Consider the following 20,925-nt stretch of genomic DNA (forward strand, 5'->3'; position numbering starts at 1 on the left):
TTGAATTTAGGTCAGTAGAAAATCAACCTCATTAATCTATGGTAAAAACAAGCAACTATTTAGCTTGTTAAGACGTGTAAGAGTACTATAAATATGCATATAATTAGAAGTACGAATTTCTACAAGTACTATAGTAAACTAATGTAATATGTGCGTATATTATTTAGTTTTAGTTTTATTTATTTTAAGATTTTTTTTAAATTTTAGATTTTTTTTGCCATTGGTTAGGCCATATGCTTGAGTCACCTAGTCACCATCTCATTTATTTAATACATTATTTATTTATTTAATTTATTTAATTTATTTGCAAACACTTATGTTATTCGGTAATGCATATTGCATCAAAAATTATTGTGTATTTTATTAAATAATATTAAAGACTTTTTCTAATTTTATTTTGTGTTTTTTTACGTCCTTTTTTATACATCGAAAGTAAATAATAATATATTATTTGCACTAATGTTCCTTTTTTTAAATAACCCTGTATAAATTAATAAATTCATACAAAATACTCAGAGGAAAATTAATATAGAGAGAAACTTACCATTATGTCATAATTTATAGTTGACTGAGACCCAAAGCAAAACAAAGCTATTGAAATAAACCAAAAAAGAAACTATGAAAAAAGGATGCTTCTAGATGATAAAATTATTTTTAAACTCCTTGCTGTCTTAACATATTCCACAGGGTGTTTCAAACTTTCACTAAAATAGCAACATTTTGTTTTCCCTCGTATAATTGACTTAAATAATGACTGAAAGTTCTTACTCTTCAAAGCAGTTAAAAAATATTTAGGTGGCGCCCTCTACTATTAGGAGTCATATTGACATCAAAATCAAATTTCTCATGTTAAAAAACTCCCAAACACCCATTTTCATCAAAATATTGACGTTACTTCAAAAATTATTTAGAAAAAATAGAAATAAAAATGAAACTTCTACACCCTATATCTACGAAACTAAACATTTTAGGGCGTACATTTATACGAACTTTTTACTTACTTTTATCTGCAGAATATGCTGACGAAGTTTCCGGAATGCATTTCGGACCACCCTGTATATTAAAATATAGTTTTACTGTAACATTAACAGTTAACTCTATAGAATATTCCACATCATTTAGGTCAGTCTCATCTTTTTAATTTCACTAAGTGAACTAAATTGTTATAACAAACATCTTTCTCGCCTAACTGATTATATCCACAAAAGCATTCATGTGTTATTGTTGCAATATTCTTGTAAATCCGTCTATGGAGTACAAAAAAACGACTAAAATAATCTAATAAAACTTTTAGAAATCAAGGAAACCAAAGAAACTAAACAGAAGAACGAAGAAACTGAACTGGAGACACGAAAAAAGGACGAAGATGACGATTTCAAAACTGGTTTGCAGAAATACCTCATGGACGTTGCTATGAAGTTAATTTTGCTCAAAATCGGCCTTATCGGAGTTGTGGTAGTACTGGTAGGGTTGCTAGGTCTGGTTGCCGGAGCAATATCCCTGAAACTACACGTTATAGCTTTAGTTTCCATTCTAATTCAAGGGATAATCAACAAAGCTAAATACGGACATATGAAGCATTAAAAACATGAGTAAAATTGATGAGTTTGTGATATTTGAGTTGTTTTTGAATGATAAATTTGTAAATAATAGTGTTTTTTAATTTATTTATTATATAACTTTAAGTGTTTAGTAATAATAAAATTTTTAGAATACTTCATTCTTAATTATAAATTTTATTTACAGCATAGGGAATACAATAATACAGGGTCTCCCAATATTCATGGACATACATTTTAGTACAAATATTTTTTTTATTTCTGAATTTTTTTAAGCATGTTTTTTCCAAAACAGACCTACAAAATATACAGGAAATTCCAATATTCCGTGGACGTAGAACAACTACGTATTTTTTTAATTAAAATTAGTTAATTGCGCGTTATTTACTTCTGAATTACTTCTTTTCCGTTAGAGGGCATCAATCAAATCCTATTATTGTAACACAGTGTCCTATTATTGCAACAAGGGATCCTATTATTGGAACACCCTGTATATAGTTAGAGTAGATCACTGTGTAGTACAGGATCCTTTCAATAGATCATAATATATCATAAAAAACAAAGTGAAAAATTTAACATGCAAAACCTTATACCAGAATATATTACAATAATTAAATTTATAAAAATTATTTTAAAAATTATAGGTATAGTGGTACCACCTAGGCTCTTATGCTTGAATTAGGAGATGTTGTAAGTAAGAATTCTGTTTACCATCAGGCAACCAAATATACATCTCCTGAAAATCATGGCGCGAAAGTTTGTACCAATTATTCTTTTAACTGTTTGTGTTCTATATATATATTTTTTTGAATTATTTTCCAAATCTTTACATAATTTGCTCTCCAAGTTGACGTTATTAGATTTTCATTCTGATGTTTCGTTTCTGAGCCAATTTAATTTATTTTAAATGCCGAAATCATACTATACAGGGTGGTCCGAACTGTATTCCGGAAACTTCGGCATCATATTGGGCAGATAAAAATAACTAAAAAAGTTCGAATAAATGTATGTTCTAAAATGCTTAGTTTCGGAGATACAGGGTGTAGAAGTTTCAGTTTTAGTTCGATTTTTCCCAAATAACTGTTGAAATAACGTCAATATTTGGATGAAAATCAGTATATGGGAGTTTTTTAACATGAGAAATTTGATTTTGATGTCAATATGGCTCCTACTTGTAGAGGGCGCCACCTACATATTTTTTAACTGGTTTGGAGAGTAATAACTTTTCGTCCGTACCTGTATAAAACTACTGTGTAAAAAATATACATTTACGACGTTTTCTATGTAAAAAAGGTCTCTTGGTAAAAACAGCTACAAGTAACGGTTCTCGAGATATTTGGAATCGAAATTATCACTACCTATCATCATTGTCAATAATGAACATTGGCGTAACTACAGGGGTGCCCGGGGGTGCCGGGCCCCCCCTTGTTCTTCTGGGCACCCCCAGAGAAATCCTGAATTATGACTCTTGGCTACATATTAATTTTATTTTGCTTGTGATGCAGTAAAAATGACGTTTTCTAGTTTTGTGTAGTTAGTATTATTTTGTTGTGTTAAAAAAGTGTGTTAATTTTTATTTTTTTTTAGAAAATTTGTAGGTATTTAAGTAATCTACGGAAACTCGGTTTGATAACCAAGTCTATGAAATGTAATGACAGAGAAATTCATGTAAAAGTTTTATTCAAAAAATGTGTTTTTTTTTAAATTATTTTTCATTTTTAAAAAAACAAAAGCCCTAAGGCCCATCTTGGTACTCAACCGCAGACCACCAAAATACATTTTTTATTATTATTATATTTTTTTACTCAGTAGTTTTATACAGGTACAGATGAAAAGTTATTATTCTACAAAGCAGTTAAAATATATGTAGGTGGCGCCCTCTATAAGTAGGAGTCATATTGACATCAAAATCAAATTTCTCATGTCAAAAAACTCCTAGACACCATTTTTCATCCAAATCAATATTTAACGTCAATAATCAATAACGCCAATACGTTACTTCATAAGTTCTTTGGAAAAAGTCGAAATAAAACTGAAACTTCTACGCCCTGTATCTCCCAAACTAAGCATTTTAGGACATAGTTCGGACCACACTGTGTATTACCACAGATTACACTGAAGACAAAAAAAAAATGTAGGATCAAGAAGTGTGCTGACATCACTAAATTTAAATTTAGGCTTAGCATTTATTTTGTGTTAGTTTGGTATTCAGGACAAAAGATTCAGTATGGTAATACATGTCTAATACCGTCTATTCAAACGGTAAATTCACCATACGCATTGCCAACTGTACGTACTTTCTTTAATAAAAACTCTTTCTTTGCGTTAAATTTGTTTAAAATCACACAAAAATAAAACAGGAATTATATTTCTTTAAAATATTTCTAGGTGTTGCCAGATCGAAAAAGAAAAAGGAAGAAAAAAAGAAAATGATGAAGAGCATTCATCTGCTCCTGCTCATCATGGCCGTCAAAGCCAAGGTGTTCCTGCTGCTGAAGCTGGCCAGCGTTGCCATGCTGGGCAAACTTCTGCTGATCAGCACGGCGCATCTTGTTGTTTCCATACTCAAGTATATTTCAAGTTTGAAGAAGCATTCTCATGATGAGAAACCGGTGGTTTACTATCACGATACGCATCACGATCATCATTACGATGATCACGTGGGTGTGGATGATCATTCTGGATGGTTCAGTTAATAACAAAACTCTGTGATGATCTGTATAGCGTAGAAATATCATTTCTATACAAATATACCGGGTGTGGCATCGTCGGACGGGACATAGGAAATCCCATGTAAATTTTAATGGGGTCACTTATTGGCTTCCCTAATTATTTTAGAGAATAATTCTATTTAGGTTTATTGAAGAGCACTAAAACCCACATTAGCTCGTTTACGAGTTATCGCCGATTTCTTTTTAAATATTTCTCCTTTCTTATGGCCCTGTATTTACTTATGAGCACCAGTCAAGGTAAAAGATAACTGTCAAATGAAGTTCTCATTTCAGAAATTTACCTATTTAGTGCTTTATTATTATTGAAAACTCATTCCTACATCGGAAATCTTAAAGATGTATTTATAAATACTAATTAATATGAATTAAAGTAAAATAAAGTAATCAATTACAAGGTTAATTATAGTATTATTACAATATTCAATAATTTATTAATTTAGGTACTATTAAATGACAACTTCATTTGACAGTTATCTTTTACCTTGACAGGTGCTCATAAGTAAATACAGGGCCATAAGAAAGGAGAAATATTTAAAAAGAAATCGGCGATAACTCGTAAACGAGCCAATCAAAAATATCTAAAGTTATTCTTTTGAATGTAAGTTTTACTGCTCTTCAATAAACCTAAATAGAATTATTCTCTAAAATAATTAGAGAAGCCAATAATTGACCCCATTAAAATTTATATGGGATTTCCTATGTCCCGCTCGACGATGCAACACCCAGTATATATAATTTAACATCTTATAACAGTTGTTGCTTTTGCCACCTTCCAGTGATGGATATAGCAAAGTTTGAAATAAAATGTTCTTTCTATGCCCACTGTGACGTCATTTTTTTTATTTCGTTGAGGCTATTATTTGCACATGGTGATATTTTTACCTTTTTATGTTAAATGGATGGTTAATAAGTGTATGTACCTTTTAAAGATACACTCTGTATGTAGAAAACAATACATGCCGTTTTTTTCGATCATATGGTATTTTTGTATTATTGTTATAGTAGTTATAAATATAGATATACAGGGTGTCCCAGGCTGAAAAACTTCTAATGCACGCTCAGTCTGGGACACCCTGTAGATAATATAGAGACTGTTCTGCCATCTTACAATCTACAGTCACATTTATGTCAAAAGAATTCATAGAATTAGTAGATATTTTTATTTTGATGAACTATGGGTGTTCTTAAGTCTTGTCATTTGTACAAAATTATTGATTTATTATTTATTACAATATTTTTTATGTTAAAAAAACAAGATAGTGTTTAAGCACCAAATATTGACTAAAATTTAAAGTTTCTGTAAATACGTACAATATATAATTCTAGTCTATTTAATATTATTTTATAAATATAAATGTTAAGTTATTTATTTTTTATATTATAAAATTTATTTATTTTTGTTTAGTAAAGCAAATTTAATATTGTAAGTAATTCTTATAGTATTATATAAATTTATTTTTTTAATGATTGTATTTTTTACTTCTTTTTTTTCAGAATATTTGATTACTGGTAGATATATAAAAAAGCTGCCTAAAATTTAAATAATTTTAGTGGGCCAACACAAGGCACCCAAAAATCTATTTAAAATAAGGCAGACGCCGTGTTCATTATTTTGGGTACTGCCCATTCATAAAACTAACGGATATTCCTCGGTAATTGGTGTTGAGGATATATAAATCGATTATAAAATACTATAATGTCTGTACAACTGTACAACCTACGAATTTTTAAGTACTAAAAAGAGAAAGAGAATAATATATACCTGTGTCGTCCATATTTGGGAGTATTGTTCCATAAATTTAACGTAGATATGACTAATAGTATCATTTCGATGGGTACTACTTGTGCTATTTTAATATGAAAAAAAATCCTGTAATTTACTACAATAAAAATTACTCTTATAGTAATTTAGAATTATATCAGGGTTGTTATAGGGATATTTTAATAAAAAAAAACATTAAAAATTGGAAAATATAAATGTTATCAAACGGTACTACCGTATGATAGAATAAAAACGGCGTCAGCGATGGCTATGAAATGAAGATCGCTGTCATTCTATATGTAAATTTATATGGGAAATGTCATCGATCGTCATTTCCAAGCCAACTGGACGCCGTTTTTATTCGATCATACGGTATTAGGTAGGTACTGGAAGGAATTTTAAAAACGTAATAAGTATAGAATAAGTACGCAAATGTATGTCATTCCCACAAAAAGACCAGCGAAAAAGAACGACAGACAATGTACTGATATCTAGTACTTCATCGGGTTAATGTACTTGATTTTTAACTTAATATTCAAAGAGGTACTGCTTCGTTCATTTCCGGAGGTCAGTCTACTAGCCCGTATTAATTTTTCTATGCACTCGACCACCATGGGCCCAATAAAAGACTTTAATAATTCAATGATTAATTAATTTAACAATATAATAAATGTTTATTTAAATATTGAAACTAGAATAAAAATAGTTATTTATGGTACTAGTGTGTTATCTTATACCGGGTGTTGCATCGTCGAGCGGGACATAGGAAATCCCATGTAAATTTTAATGGGGTCAATTATTGGCTTCCCTGATTATTTTATAGAGAATAATTCTATTTAGGTTTATTGAAGAGCACTAAAACCCACATTCAAAAGAATAACTTTAGATATAATTTACGAGTTATCGCCGATTTATTTTTAAAATATTTCTCCTACCTTATGGCCCTGTATTTACTTATGAGCACCAGTCAAGTTAAAAGATAACTGTCAAATAAAGTTGTCATTTCAGAAATTTACCTATTTAGTGCTTTATTATTATTGAAAACTCATACCTACATCGAAAATATTAGCCATGAATTACACTACCGAAGAAAAAGTATTAATGATTACATGGTATTTATCAAGGAAATAGTTATCAAAAGGTGTCGGACATGTTTGCTGCTCTGTATCCGAATAGACAGATACCTGGAAAATCTACAATCGCAAGGAATATCCAGAGATTTGAGACCAAAGGTACCCTAATAAATAACTGCAGATGAGAAGCAAGGCAGGAACAAAGAGTAGGTGCAAGAAATGATACCGACTTGGAAGTTTTATTGTGCGTGGAAGAGAACGATGGAAAGATCAGCATCTTGAGGATGAAATAGGAATAGATCACACTACGGCGTTTCGAATTTTGAAACGACATAAATACTATTCCTTCAAATATGAAAAGCACCAAGAGCTACGAGATGGGGACGAAATACGGCGGCAGGCGTTTTGTTTTGATATGATGGAAAGAGAAAACACGGATAGGGAATTTTTAAAAAACATATGTTTCACTGACGAATGCATGTTTACTTTAAATAATGAACCCAATGTTCAAAATTATCGATAATGGAACAAAGAAAACCAACACAGGCTTGTCGAAACAAGGACGCAATATCCACAGAAAGTAAATGTTTGGGCAGGGATATTCGGACACAATATTATCGGGCCATTATTTCTTACGCGAAATTTAAATGCAGAATATTATTTGGAACTACTCGAAAATCATATTTTACCTGCTTTACATGATAAAGTGTTAGGGAAAATCAGGAAGTTTGGTACCAAATGGATGGCTGCCCGGCACATAGTACCCTGGCTGTCCGGGAATATTTAGACAATAGTTTTAACGGAAACGTTATTGGCCTAAATCATACAGTAAATTGGCCAGCAAAGTTTCCTGATATTTCGCCAAATGATTTCTTTCTCTGGGGCCATTTAAAAAAACAGGATATACAAGGATAAAAAATATCCAAATCTAGACGAGTTAAAAAATGTTATTTCTGCCGAATGCAATAGAATTTCAGTTTACCAACTAGCGAATGTAAGAAGAGTATTTTATGATCGCCTGGGTTATTGTCTAGCAGTCGATGGAGGAATATTTGAACATCTTCTTAAATCCTAAAGTTCTAGCAATTTAATAGTAATTGATTACTTTATTTTACTTAAATTCATATTAATTTGTATTTATAAATACATCTTTAAGATTTCCGATGTAGGAATGAGTTTTCAATAATAATAAAGCACTAAATAGGTAAATTTCTGAAATGACAACTTCATTTGACAGTTATCTTTTACCTTGACTGGTGCTCATAAGTAAATACAGGGCCATAAGAAAGGAGAAATATTTAAAAAGAAATCGGCGATAACTCGTAAACCAGCTAATCAAAAATATCTAAAGTTATTCTTTTGAATGTGGGTTTTAGTGCTCTTCAATAAACCTAAATAGAATTATTCTCTAAAATAATCAGGGAAGCCAATAATTGACCCCATTAAAATTTACATGGGATTTCCTATGTCCCGCTCGACGATGCAACACCCGGTATGTTGATAGGAACTTTTTATCTGTAGAATTACCCACCGCAGTTAGATACACTATTTTTTTGACAACCTGTATATTATTATTCGAATTCTGTTATTTGTTACATCACAGTATCAAATTTTCCATAACACTGAACAGTTCAAAACTTCATATAGACATTTTTTGAAACTTTTGGTACTCAATCCCACCACCTAGGTACTTTCTTATCTATCCTCCGATTGGTGCAGATTGTCAACGCTATCGAGGACTCCTTCCTTTTGGTACTCCTTAAAAAGCGCTTGCAGTACTATTCTCGGCCACTATATAAAGTTTTTTTATTCCTGTGGTGTCACACAGTGGTCACAGAGTTGCGTGGCGATCGGTACTACAGGACAGTGGTCGTACATCATGCAGTTTTTGTGGGTTTTTCCGATTTTGGTTGGTGCAGTGTGGAGCTATCCCAGGGTAAGTACCAAATAATTTTCAAAATTATTTTACTTTAACATATTTCAACCTTTATTCCGATTAGATGTGTAAATCTTAAATAAAATCGTTCTTAAATTGTTATAAAATAAAATAAGTTACAAATATATAACTTAAAATAGATAAAATAATGTCTACACCTAATGTTTTACCTGGCAGTCTTACCTGTTAATTCAAAACGTATTAACAATCACTGAAAAAAACTGCATTTCAAAATCAATAAAATGAAAAATATATGTAATAATATACATGTACTGATTTCTTTCGAAAATCGACAACTATGAAACTATGAACCCTTCCCGGACACAAACGGTACATTGTGATACAGGAAATTGTAAAGAGAAACAAGCCCTATAACATAGGATACAACATTTTAATGAACAGTGCTTTCCATAAAATCAATAAAATGAAAAATATAGGAAATAATATACAGGTACTGATTTCTTTCGAAAATCGACAACTATGAAACTATGAATCCTTCCTGGACACAAACGGTACATTGTGAGACAGGAAATTGTAGAGAGAAACAAGCCCTATAACATAGGATACAACATTTTAATGAACAGTGCTTTCCATAAAATCAATAAAATGAAAAATATAGGAAATAATATACAGGTACTGATTTCTTTCGAAAATCGACAACTGTTTCTTCATTTTTTTTTAATTACTTATACGCGCGTTCAAAATTTCAGCCAAATCGGAAAAAAAGTTTATAATAATATAAGGTCTAATGTTGTATAGATAATGAATGGTACGGAACCCTTTGTGCACGAGTCCGACTCGCTCTTGACCATTTTTTTTAACATTACTTTTATACATTCTCCTGCATTACAGATAATGCCTGAGCAGATGTTGCCAGCCCAATTGCTGACTCTGCCCAGCAACGCCACAAGTATCCGGTCGGAAATCAGTGATTCTTTCAGCTGCGAAGGACGTGACTACGGCTACTATGCTGACGTAGAAAACGACTGTCAACTGTTCCACGTTTGTTTGCCCATGAGATATCAAGATGGCCGCAGCCAGATGTTCCGATGGAGTTTCATTTGCCCAGAGGAAACGATTTTCAATCAAGTGGGTATTTCACAAATTATAAAGCCAGATCTAATACAGTATGTCCCCGAATTGTCTTTAAAAGAGGAAACACTTTTTTATTATTGACATTTTGAGCTTTTGTTCTAAAATGGCTAATACCGTTTTAGCTATCTCTGACGTCACCTATCAAAAGTGTCGCGGTTTGTCACCAGGTACAAAGGTAAATAAAAACATTTTTTCTAAGTGTATTTTAATGTAGATATAAAATTAATTGTCAAATAAAACTTGAGGAACTTACGTTAAAATGATCTTCACAGCAAAATCTTGTACTTTTGCTGACACATTGTTGTCTTGCCGCTTCAAACCAGGCTCTTCGACGGCTTTCATCCAAAGGAACAGTTATAAAAACTTTTTCTGGAGAGCCTTCAGAGTTATTTAGACAGCTCTTTGCAAAACAAACTTTTACACCCTTCATTTCAAGCATAATAAAGAGGGCACAATAAAACAAAATTGAAAACTGAAAGTATTCAACGCCAAACGCAAAATGAATAACTTTGGTAGTGTTTAGTGCTTCGATAAAAATGGCAGTAACCTGTTAATAATAAAAATTTAAGTTTTAATTTCTCGTAGTAAAAAATATAAAAGTAAATTTAATATTGGGGGTAATAAAGAATAATCCCACATAAAAACGTATTTTTTAACGATTTTAATAAAAATAGAAAAATCTAACGTGATTTTAAGATATATGGTGTAAATACGGTAGCAGAGAACTAGACACGCCATAATATTATTCTTCAGAGGCTCGCGCCCTCTGTCAACTATTCAGTCAAATGGTGATAGGTGACGTCACAATTTTCTACGCGTCATTTCAAACCTGTGAAATTTGCATTGAATTTGCTTTATTATTTATTCCTTAATTGTAACTTCGTTGCATTTCTTTTTGTATTGAGGGAGTACCTTTTAATCACTTTAATTGAATTTTATATTAAAAATAACAAAAATTTACTATATGGTTAAATATCGGATTAATTTATTTTTGTTTTCTACAATATTTTGATCAAAAGAAAATTTATAAAAGTTGGCAACGCCGTGCGTGAGTTTATTTGATATGAACTATACATTTTAATGTTTTTTTTTTAATTTTCTCTAAATCTGAATTATTTTAGGAAATCTTCACATGCACTCGCTCAGATGAGTCGATAGACTGTGTAGAATCGCCAAGATTCTACGATTTGAACAGGAACTTTGGCAACGCTGAGCTGGAAATCTCGGGAACTGAGTTACCGTCAGCATCTAGCGGACTAGAAGACAGCGAGGTGGCAGTACCAGCCGAAGTACCGCAGAGTCTAGCCAGGACCATACCAAGGAAGGGAAAAATAGCTTAAATTTTAGTTAATTTCAAGATTTTAACAAATTCTTCGGTCTTAAAACCGTATGATTTTCAGAGAAATAAGTAAACATAGAATCTTTTTTAGAGCTTCTCTATTTTTACTTATTTTTCTAAGACCATGACCAATCCTAAATAAATTTCATTAAGAAGCTTACGAAATTGACCAAATTGGACAGTAAAATCAAGAAGCTACTTAATTTTATTTATTTTTTATTTACTTATAACAGTTTTTTTGCTGAAATGTTTCCAGTTTTTATTTTTTATTTGGAATAAAATTCTTTTTTGACCCTTGCTCCTAGATCTGAACAATTTAGATCTAGTGTCCTAGTGGCCTAGAGTGACTGTCAAATAAGAAAAAAAAATATTAGAAATTTGTTTTTATTACAAATAATAAATCTATAGTAAATTAAAAAGTTCTTTTATTTAATACTATACAATATACAGGGTGATCCGAACTGTATTCCGGAGATAAAAGGTTTGTATAAATGTATGTCCTAAAATGCCTAGTTTCGGAGATACAGGGTGTAGAAGTTTCATTTTTATTTCGATTTTTCCAAATATTTTCTGGAGTAACGTCAATATTTGGATCAAAATTGGGGTTTTTTTGAAGTGAGAAATTTGATTTTGATGTCAATATGACTCCTACTAGTACAGGGCGCCACCTACATATTTTTTAACTGGTTTGAAGAGTAATAACTTTTCGTCCGTACCTGTATAAAACTACTGAGTAAAAAAATATACATTTACGACGTTTTTTACGTAAAAAACGTCTCTTGGTAAAAATCGCTACGAGTATTGGTTTTGGAGATATTTCAAATCGAAATTATCAATACCTGTCATTCATTGACATAAATTAAACATGTTAACTAAATAGTTATTAGACTGAGATCATAAATTTGAAAGTTTTTGTGCCAAAAGTTCAACAGAAACTGTTTTGTCATCATTTTTTTGCAGAAAAAATTATGATTAATTTAAAAATATAAAAAATTCCCAAATTTATTATTTCAGTGAAATAACTTTTTCTTCTTTTCGTCAATAATGACATGTATTGACTATTTCCATTTTAAATATCTTGAGATTGGTCAATTGAAAATTAATTTGGTCAATTGAAAATTTGCATGGGATTTCCTGTTTCCTACAACGATACACCACCCGGTATAGACACTTAAATAGAAATATTTAGAATTATCTTCTTATTTATAGTAACAACTGTGATTATTTCTTAATAATCATCTTCAGCTTGTCCAAACTGACATTATTTTTGATTGTTCTCTATTGATTTTTTGATTATAATCTTTTCCTGTTTGGTTTAGTCGATATATTTTTAATTGTTTCGAAAAAATAATTCTTTTATCTGATTCCTTTAGATCAAGTATCAGTGCTATAGTTAAATAATGATTAAAATAACACTTAAGATATCGACTATAATACAAATACGTCACTAAAAGAAATTAATGTACGGTTTTTGATTAGGACAATATTTGATTATTTAGTGTAACTTATACTATTGATAGTAAATAGTTGCCTGAAAGTCTAAAATGAAGATTTCTCTCGATTATGTAGTGTTCTATTTAGTGTTTTTAGTGTCCAAAGTGAATAGTATTACCGATATTGATGTTCCTAGCTTTCAAAACGTGTTAGAATCTGTTAAAAGTAGCAATAATGACTTGAAGGTGAATTTAAGATGTTATGAACAGTTGGTATATTTGGCAGATCATCCTGAGGATGCTCTTAAAAGTAAGTATTTCTTTTTCTGTGTAGTTTTTTTTAATATAAGAGTCTATTGCGCCCTGTACTTTATATAGAAATATATATTATATCTCAGAAATCTGCCTTAGGCTTAGCCAGATCCTTTCGTGTTAAGCCACACCTAAATTCTAAAATTTAGGTGTGGCTTAAAAGCCCCACCTAAAATTCAAAACACACATGCTTTGATTAAGGCTTGATTAAGGTTTGCAGAGTTTCAGCATTTGCCATAAAATAACGAGCAATTTGTTACAAAACCATATAAATTATATATCGCTGTAATCACAAAACTTCAATCTATTTCCGTATTGTAACGGAATTTTAAATTATGTCTTTATTTTCGAGAAAATTTTAGTCCAAACTTAAGGAATACTTTGTTGATGTTTGAACATCGAAATCTTAAAAATAAAGAAGTTCTCTTAAAATGTGCTACAAAACGGATATAGTATAATCCTTTATCTTTAATTTCTTTCTTCATTTGTGTGAAAATATCTAGCCAGTTTTACATAAAACGTTAAATGCTGAACGCTTATTTTGTTACTTTTTCGGAAAAATTATTGAAATGAACTCTTAATTAGTTTTTGGTGGTTTGCAGTGGCTGATGCATGGTCCAAGGTGCACTCTGGATTGCTGGTAGCATCCAGTATAGACCTAGGTGACTGGGATGAATGTATGAGCATTGATATCAACCAAGAAAACGGTTTTAAACTGTTAGGTAAACACTGTGTTGGTGGTTTAATACTGCTAATCAACGAAACAGTAAGTAAGGCTTTTAGTATTTTCAATAAAATAGTAAGAAAAAAAAACGGATCTTTTTTTCTTATCTACACTGTAAATAATTACATTTAAAAATAAAATAATCGATAATTCATAATCAATTTCGAGTTCTATTTTTATCTAAAAAAAACGTTGGATTAATTAGACAGCTATGATGAAGTAACGTCAGACATATCACCAGCCATCTTTGTTATTTTACCAAATAACAAAGATCCACTCAGATCAAATCATGTAAATGAAAATATCTAGGATAATCTTTATTTGAGGGGTAGGCAACCTTAATTGTATTTTGAAGAGACATGGATTCTCCATTGAATATCAGAATAATGTACTGGGTGTTCCATTTAAAATAAAAAATAACATGCTTTTAAAAGTGACAAATGTTTAATATTAATTTTGTTTCACCCTGTATAACTTTTTGGATCAAGTTTTAATTTGACATAAAGTACAATAGTTAATTTAATTACATATTAGGCTATACCGGGTAAATTCCAATTTTGGTAGCTTTTATTGTAATTTAAAAATATGTCAAAAACCTTACATTTTAGTCATATACTTCTCTTATAAAACTTACCTTTATTTTTCTCCCAGAATTCGAAAATCAATTAATATATAAGGTGTTCTATTACAAAAAACACAACTTTGATATGTAACTTTTTTTTGGGACACCCTGTAGAAGTTACTTTTTAAAAAGTGCTCTGAATTAACCTACATATGCTCACAAAATTTCATTTCAACACAAACTGTCGTTCTCTTTGGAGCCTCCGCGTATGTATGAGCCACCCTGTATGTATATTATTTTCAGCTATTAGCTCAATCGATCTGTATTCCCAACGAATGCACTGCAGAAGATTTAATAAATTTAACAAGTATACCCACATTTTATGATGACAAATGTTCATTGAATACAGATAATACAACTTTAGATAAAGGAGCTATTATTAGTTTGTAAGTTTTTTCTTTCTTTCTTGTTTCGTAGAAAATAATTTATTTATTTTTATAATTTTATTTTAGGTTGATTTTTTGCTCAATAGGACATCTAATACTTCTCTCCACAATCTATGATGTATATCTGTATCTGAAAAATTCCAGTAAGACATCACAATATATTTTTACGAGTTTTTCTACATTTTTGTAATCTTTTAGAACCATATCACTCTATTTTGGTGGCATTTTCTCTATACACTAACGGTAAAAAGCTGTTCAAAACAACCAAGCATGCTCACCAACAAATTCTGTGTTTTCACGGTATCAAGGGTATCAGCATGATGTGGATTATTGCAGGACACGGAGCTGTAGGCTTAACAGAACTGCCCTTGTTCAATGTGGCAATGGGAAAAAATGTAAATGGACCAACATGCCGGCAGGTATGTCGTTGAGTGTGCGACCCGCTTTAATGTTTATTTTTATTTTTTAGTGGATGTACTATGGATATTCACACTACATTACGTCAGCTCACTTGGCTGTAGACTCGTTTTTCTTTATATCTGGATTTTTGCTGGCTTATTCGTATTTTAAAGGCCAGTATAAAAAATCAGTATTAGGGCAGATTTCTTCAGTGCCTCATATGATACTTCATAGATATTTAAGGTAATATTTAAGACCATAAAATATATAGTATGTCCCCGAGTTGTTTTTACAAGAGAAATTTATTTTTATTATTGACATTTTGAAAAAAAAAAAATTATTTATAAATACATTTTGCTTGTTCCAAAATGGTTAATCCTTTTTGCAAAAACCAAACCATATTTTCATGCTTTTTTTTAATTTTTTTTCTAAAACCATATGGAAATATGGAAAAACATAAACTGGATTAACCATTTTAAAACAAGCAAAATTTTTATGAAGAATGCATTTTTCTCAAAATTTTAATAATAAAAAAGTTTTTCCTCTTATAGAGAGAATCCGGGGACATACTGTATCGTATTTTAAAATAATATACATGTACTGATTTCTTTCGAAAATCGACAACTATGAAACTATGAACCCTTCCCGGACACAAACGGTACATTGTAAGACAGGAAATTTAGGTGGTAGCTTGGTAGAGAGAAAAAAGCCCTATAACATAGGATACAACATTTTAATGAACAGTGGTTTACATAAAATCAATAAAATGAAAAATATACGAAATAATTACATGTACTGATTTCTTTCGAAAATCGACAACTATGAAACTATGAACCCTTCCCCGATACAAACGGTACATTGTGAGACAGGAAATTGTAGAGAGAAACAAGCCTTATAACATAGGATACAACATTTTAATGAACAGTGCTTTCCATAAAATCAATAAAATAAAAAATATACGTATAACACAGTACAGAGTGTCCCTTAAATAACATCAAGTATTTTAGAGATTGGTTGTAATCTGGACAATAAAAGGAAAGAAAACATTTTTCTGTTTACCATTTTTAAAATAAATTGAAAATACAAACCGAGTTATTTAACTTTGTAAGTCAGAAAAAAAAATAATTCTTACATTTTGAGAACAACTGGCATCATCAAACCGTGTTGCCACATGGACAAGAAATCGCCAACGCTGTTTGTGATTCATTTGTGCATAATTTTTCAGGATATGAATTACATATTGTTGTTAATAATGTGATGAATAATAATATAATTAAATGAACACTTACTTTGGCTCTATACTAAATCAGATATATATCGAACCTATTTCATAATATTATACCAATACGATAAAAAAACGGCGTCAATGATCGGTAGTGAAAGATTTTTTAATTTCCCGAAAAATATAAAATTTTCAAAAATTCTTTTTTGCCAAAAAAAGCGTGTTTATGAAGTCGAAATATTCTACCATTTAAAATACTTGCACTAATATAAGAAACACCTTGTATATTGCAAAAAAAACAACGAAATTTTTTACAGGAACTTTGAAATTTTTTTTTAGGGTACTAAAGTGTGTTTTACAATAATTTTTAAATGATTTTAGGTTAACTCCTGCCCTTTTGATGCTTTTTCTCTACGTGGCATTCCTTAGTCGTTACGTAGGAGAGGGCCCTGTATTTAATTATAACTTAAAATCATTGAATATACCCTGTCACAAATACTGGTGGTCCTTATTCTTGTACGTTCAAAATTATTACAACAGAGAGGAATTGGTAAGTTAATAATCTTTTTTTTCATATTTTAACTGTTCGTATTTTATTTCGTTCATCTCATCATACCCACTGTGTCCCATCACCCTGTGTCCCAATATTCTGCGGGCATAGAACAACTACGTATTTTTTGAATCAGAATAAGTAAATTGCAAACAATTTACCGTTTTTTATTTCAGTGTATGACGCAGCTATGGTACGTATCTGCCGATATGCAACTCTACCTAATAGCACCTCTGATTTTAATTCCCATAGCTGTCATTTACAAGAAAAGTCCCAAGATTGCATTCATAAGCATGCTAGTATTGGATGCTTTGTTTGTAGCCGCCGCGATATATGTTAAACTCCAATTTAAGGATTATGACCCGTAAGTTTTATTTTTTTAGAATATTTTATGCATTTCTTACTTATATTATACAGGGTATCTCCTAAATTAGAACAAGTATTTCAAGAGGTGGTAGATCTGAACAAATCAAAAATATTATCTGTTTAAAATTAATCGAAAATATCAGTTAGTTACATTTTATTTTGCAAATTTAAACAAATAAACATTTAGAAAACCGCCAAAATGACTAGAAATGTATTAGTGTATGTCCAAAAATAAATACAGTACCTTATTCTAGGATTATTAGTATATGGACACTGATATAATAAATATCCCCAAATCTGTTAACTGCAACACTAGAAGAAATCTTCGTCAACTGGACTGGACCAACAAAGGATTAAAAATCGATAAAAAATAAACTTTACAGTGGTCTCAAAATAAATTCATCAAAAAAAAATTTTAGTACCAGTTCAAATACATGCAATTATTTCAGAGGTACCCTGTATAAAGGACATTTATACATTTTTAACACAATGCCTTAATAACTTGCTGATGATTTCGAGTAATTTTTAAAAAAATACTTCGTTAACGAGATGTTTTATTATACGAAAAAAATAATTAACTTTTAAGGATCTTTTAATTATTCCAGAAATTTGGATGAATATGACACTCATTCAAGACTAGGCGACTACTTCATAGGTTTCACATTCGGTATATTCGTCAGACACAACAGACAAAACTTCAAGAAACTACCAGAAGTACAGAACTATTGTTTAAATTCGATTTAAACCTCTATTAAGATTTTTTTAAATATTTTTAGAGACTCAACTTCATGATTTGGTGTGTAGTACTAGTAATTATGTACCTTTGCGTATATTTGTACCACATGAGCTTCAGATCGACACATTACAACGACAGAGCTATCGGATTTTGTTTGACCAGAACATTCTGGTGTATATGTCTGTGCTGGTTGGTTTTTAGCTGCCTTAATGGACAAGGAGGTTAGAATATAATTTAATTATAATAAAAAATTATACAATGAATAATTATTTAAATGTTTTTATTAAATAGGAATAATAAACTGGATTTTATCAAATGGGTTCATGCAGGTGCTTGGAAAGCTGACATATTGTCTTTATCTTGTACACGGGAGCGTTATGGTACCGTACTATTTATCAGTTAGGGGTCTCACCTATCTTTCTGATTATAATGCTGTAAGTATTATATTTTAACTGTACTAAATATAATAAATCTAATACAATACTTTAGGGACAAATAAATGTGAGTACATATTATTAATACATTTTAGAGTATATTGAAATGAAATGTTTTGAAATATGTATATTAGAATACATAAAAATATTTTGAATTTATATTGAAATATCTCATAAAGTTTTTTTTTATAGTTTTACCTATGGTGTGGCCATTTTCTGACAAGCTTATTGGTTGGTACTCTATGGTCATTATCGTTTGAATCCCCAATGATAACGTTAGAAAAAATTATATTTTCAAACAAGAGTAAGTATTTAATACAGGGTGTCCGGAAATTAATGCAACAAAATTTGGTCATAGATTCTTGAAAAAAAATAAGTAACCCATATTTTTTATTTTTGGCGAGTGACCCCCCTTTTCGGATTTACAGCCCCCTGAATTCCGCCCCTAAAAAGAGTTTTTATTTAATATCTCAGGGGCCTGTTGGACGAAAATCACTAAATTTGGTATACGTTGTTTTACTATAAAATGACATTTTTTGGTCGTCCCTACGGTATTTAAACTAAATATTATTGAAGAAAAAAATGGACGTCGCTGTTTTTTTTTAAATAAAAATTATTTTTAAAATCTACATTAAATTTGGAACAAATTTGATCCCTTGACTTTTTTCCGTACGACGCACCGTTTTGGCGTAAAAAAATAAAAACCATTTTTATACATGACTAAATCGCTAAAATTTTACCGTAAATTTCAATGGCAAAATTTTTAAAACGGCAAACTTAAGTTTAAAATAATTTTTTATTTTCCAAAATGTTGTTTTTATTACCTAAGTGCGAACCAAAATGTCCAAAATTCTAAATTGCCGTTTTTTAAATTTTACAATGAAAATTTACATTAAAATTTTAGCGATTTGGTCATGTATGAAAATGGTTTTTTATTTTTTTACGCAAAAACAGTCAAGAGATCAAATTTGTTCCAAATTTAATGTAGATTTTAAAAATAATTTTTATTTAAAAAAAAACAGTGGCGTACCATTTTTTTCTTCAATAATATTTAGTTTAATTTAAACACCGTAGGGACGCCACTGATAAAAAAAAAGTTAATAGCCTCAAAAAATGTCATTTTATGGTAAAACAACGTATACCAAATTTAGTGATTTTCGTCCAACAGGCCCCTGAGATATTAAAAAAAACTCATTTTAGGGGCAAAATTCAAAAGGCTGTGAATCCGAAAAGGGGGGCCACTGGCCAAAAATAAAAAATACGGGTCGCCTATTTTCTTTTCAAGAATCTATGACCAAATTTTGTTGCATTAATTTCCGGACACCCTGTATATCTGGTCTTAGAATTGCCTTAGAATTTTGCGAATATATTTTTTAGTGTTATAATAATTTTATTTTTTACAGCCAGTAAACCTGCGAAAAATGAAGAAACAGAACATCATCAAAACAATATTGCCTAAAGATAAATAAAAACATTCATAAGAAATATATAAAGAATATCTGAAACCGAAGATATTATAAGCTATATTCGATGCGCGATTTTTATATTCATTGTTGCCAGCTAGGGAATGCAATCCCGCACCAAAATATCAATCCCGCAAACGGGTCATACGTATGACTAAAAATGCATATTTTTCGAAAAAACGTCGTATTTTCCTTAAAACAAAACAAAAAAAACCGATCAATTTTTTTTTTCTATTTTCAATACAGATTCGTCGTACTTGGTAAAAATTTCGATTTTTTAAAACTCGTATATTTGCGGTAAAAAAGATTCTTTGCCAAATTTTCACTCTCTTATAAAACACCCTGTATAAGAGAATTCGCTAAATATATTTTCGAAAACCACATCAGCATCTTCATCACAATAAATGCATCTAAAACCTGGTCCAACTCGTCGGCCCGGAATGTAGTAAGTAATGTGTCAATCATGCGGATCCCGCAAGATAAATCCCCCAACTTCGATCCCGCGGAATCTCAGAGGGATCGCGCATTTGCGGGATTGCATTCCCTATATGTAACAGAGAGGACCAATAGAACTTGACTCAAATAGTTTTATCAATAATAATAAAGATGAATTTATAATTATACTTATTTTATTGTTGTTAAGTTGTAGGCACAACAAAAATATAAGATGTTTTGTTATGTATAGTTGTGAGGATGTTATGTTTGTAGTGTACATATATTTATTTTTTTAATGTTAATGTTTTTAATATAAAAAAACTCAAAAGTTTTGGTTTCAATTGATT

General features: G+C 30.5%; 3 protein-coding genes across 6 annotated transcripts in view; all 3 read left to right on the forward strand.

Moving 5' to 3' along the window:
• LOC115882762 overlaps window positions 1–4,332 on the forward strand; it is a 28,090-nt gene extending 23,758 nt beyond the window's left edge. Inside the window, exons 3-4 of one of the 3 annotated variants that reach the window (XM_030901006.1) lie at window positions 1,295–1,464; window positions 3,948–4,067. In XM_030901006.1, the coding sequence (XP_030756866.1) occupies window positions 1,295–1,464; window positions 3,948–3,992 (215 nt within the window). In that variant the 3' untranslated portion in view covers window positions 3,993–4,067. Of the gene's footprint in view, window positions 1–1,294; window positions 2,513–3,947 lie in introns of those variants that run through there. The other 2 variants (XM_030901002.1, XM_030901003.1) reach the window with 2 other exon arrangements.
• A 4,447-nt stretch (window positions 4,333–8,779) lies between these two features.
• LOC115882743 (U-scoloptoxin(01)-Cw1a-like) lies at window positions 8,780–11,886 on the forward strand. The gene is made up of 3 exons (XM_030900968.1): window positions 8,780–9,062; window positions 9,915–10,151; window positions 11,279–11,886. Exons 1-3 carry the CDS (start codon window positions 9,006–9,008, stop codon window positions 11,495–11,497), a joined length of 513 nt encoding a protein of 170 aa, XP_030756828.1. The 5' UTR covers window positions 8,780–9,005; the 3' UTR covers window positions 11,498–11,886.
• An 842-nt stretch (window positions 11,887–12,728) lies between these two features.
• LOC115882784 (nose resistant to fluoxetine protein 6-like) lies at window positions 12,729–20,901 on the forward strand. Of its 2 annotated transcripts, none has more exons than XM_030901025.1 (13): window positions 12,729–13,239; window positions 13,844–14,007; window positions 14,831–14,973; window positions 15,040–15,116; window positions 15,172–15,368; window positions 15,443–15,615; window positions 16,976–17,144; window positions 17,321–17,508; window positions 18,116–18,224; window positions 18,287–18,467; window positions 18,538–18,680; window positions 18,873–18,984; window positions 20,084–20,901. In XM_030901025.1, the coding sequence occupies exons 1-13, from the start codon at window positions 13,041–13,043 to the stop codon at window positions 20,137–20,139; spliced, it is 1,911 nt and encodes a 636-aa protein (XP_030756885.1). In that variant the 5' UTR covers window positions 12,729–13,040; the 3' UTR covers window positions 20,140–20,901. The 2 variants fall into 2 exon arrangements, with proteins under 2 accessions (XP_030756885.1, XP_030756886.1); XM_030901026.1 differs by having other exon boundaries at window positions 20,058–20,103.
• Window positions 20,902–20,925: the final 24 nt, after the last annotated feature.

This window comes from Sitophilus oryzae, unplaced genomic scaffold (genome assembly GCF_002938485.1).
Source record: "Sitophilus oryzae breed Bouriz unplaced genomic scaffold, Soryzae_2.0 scaffold_179_pilon_pilon, whole genome shotgun sequence".
Classification (NCBI taxonomy): Eukaryota; Metazoa; Arthropoda; class Insecta; order Coleoptera; family Curculionidae; genus Sitophilus; species Sitophilus oryzae.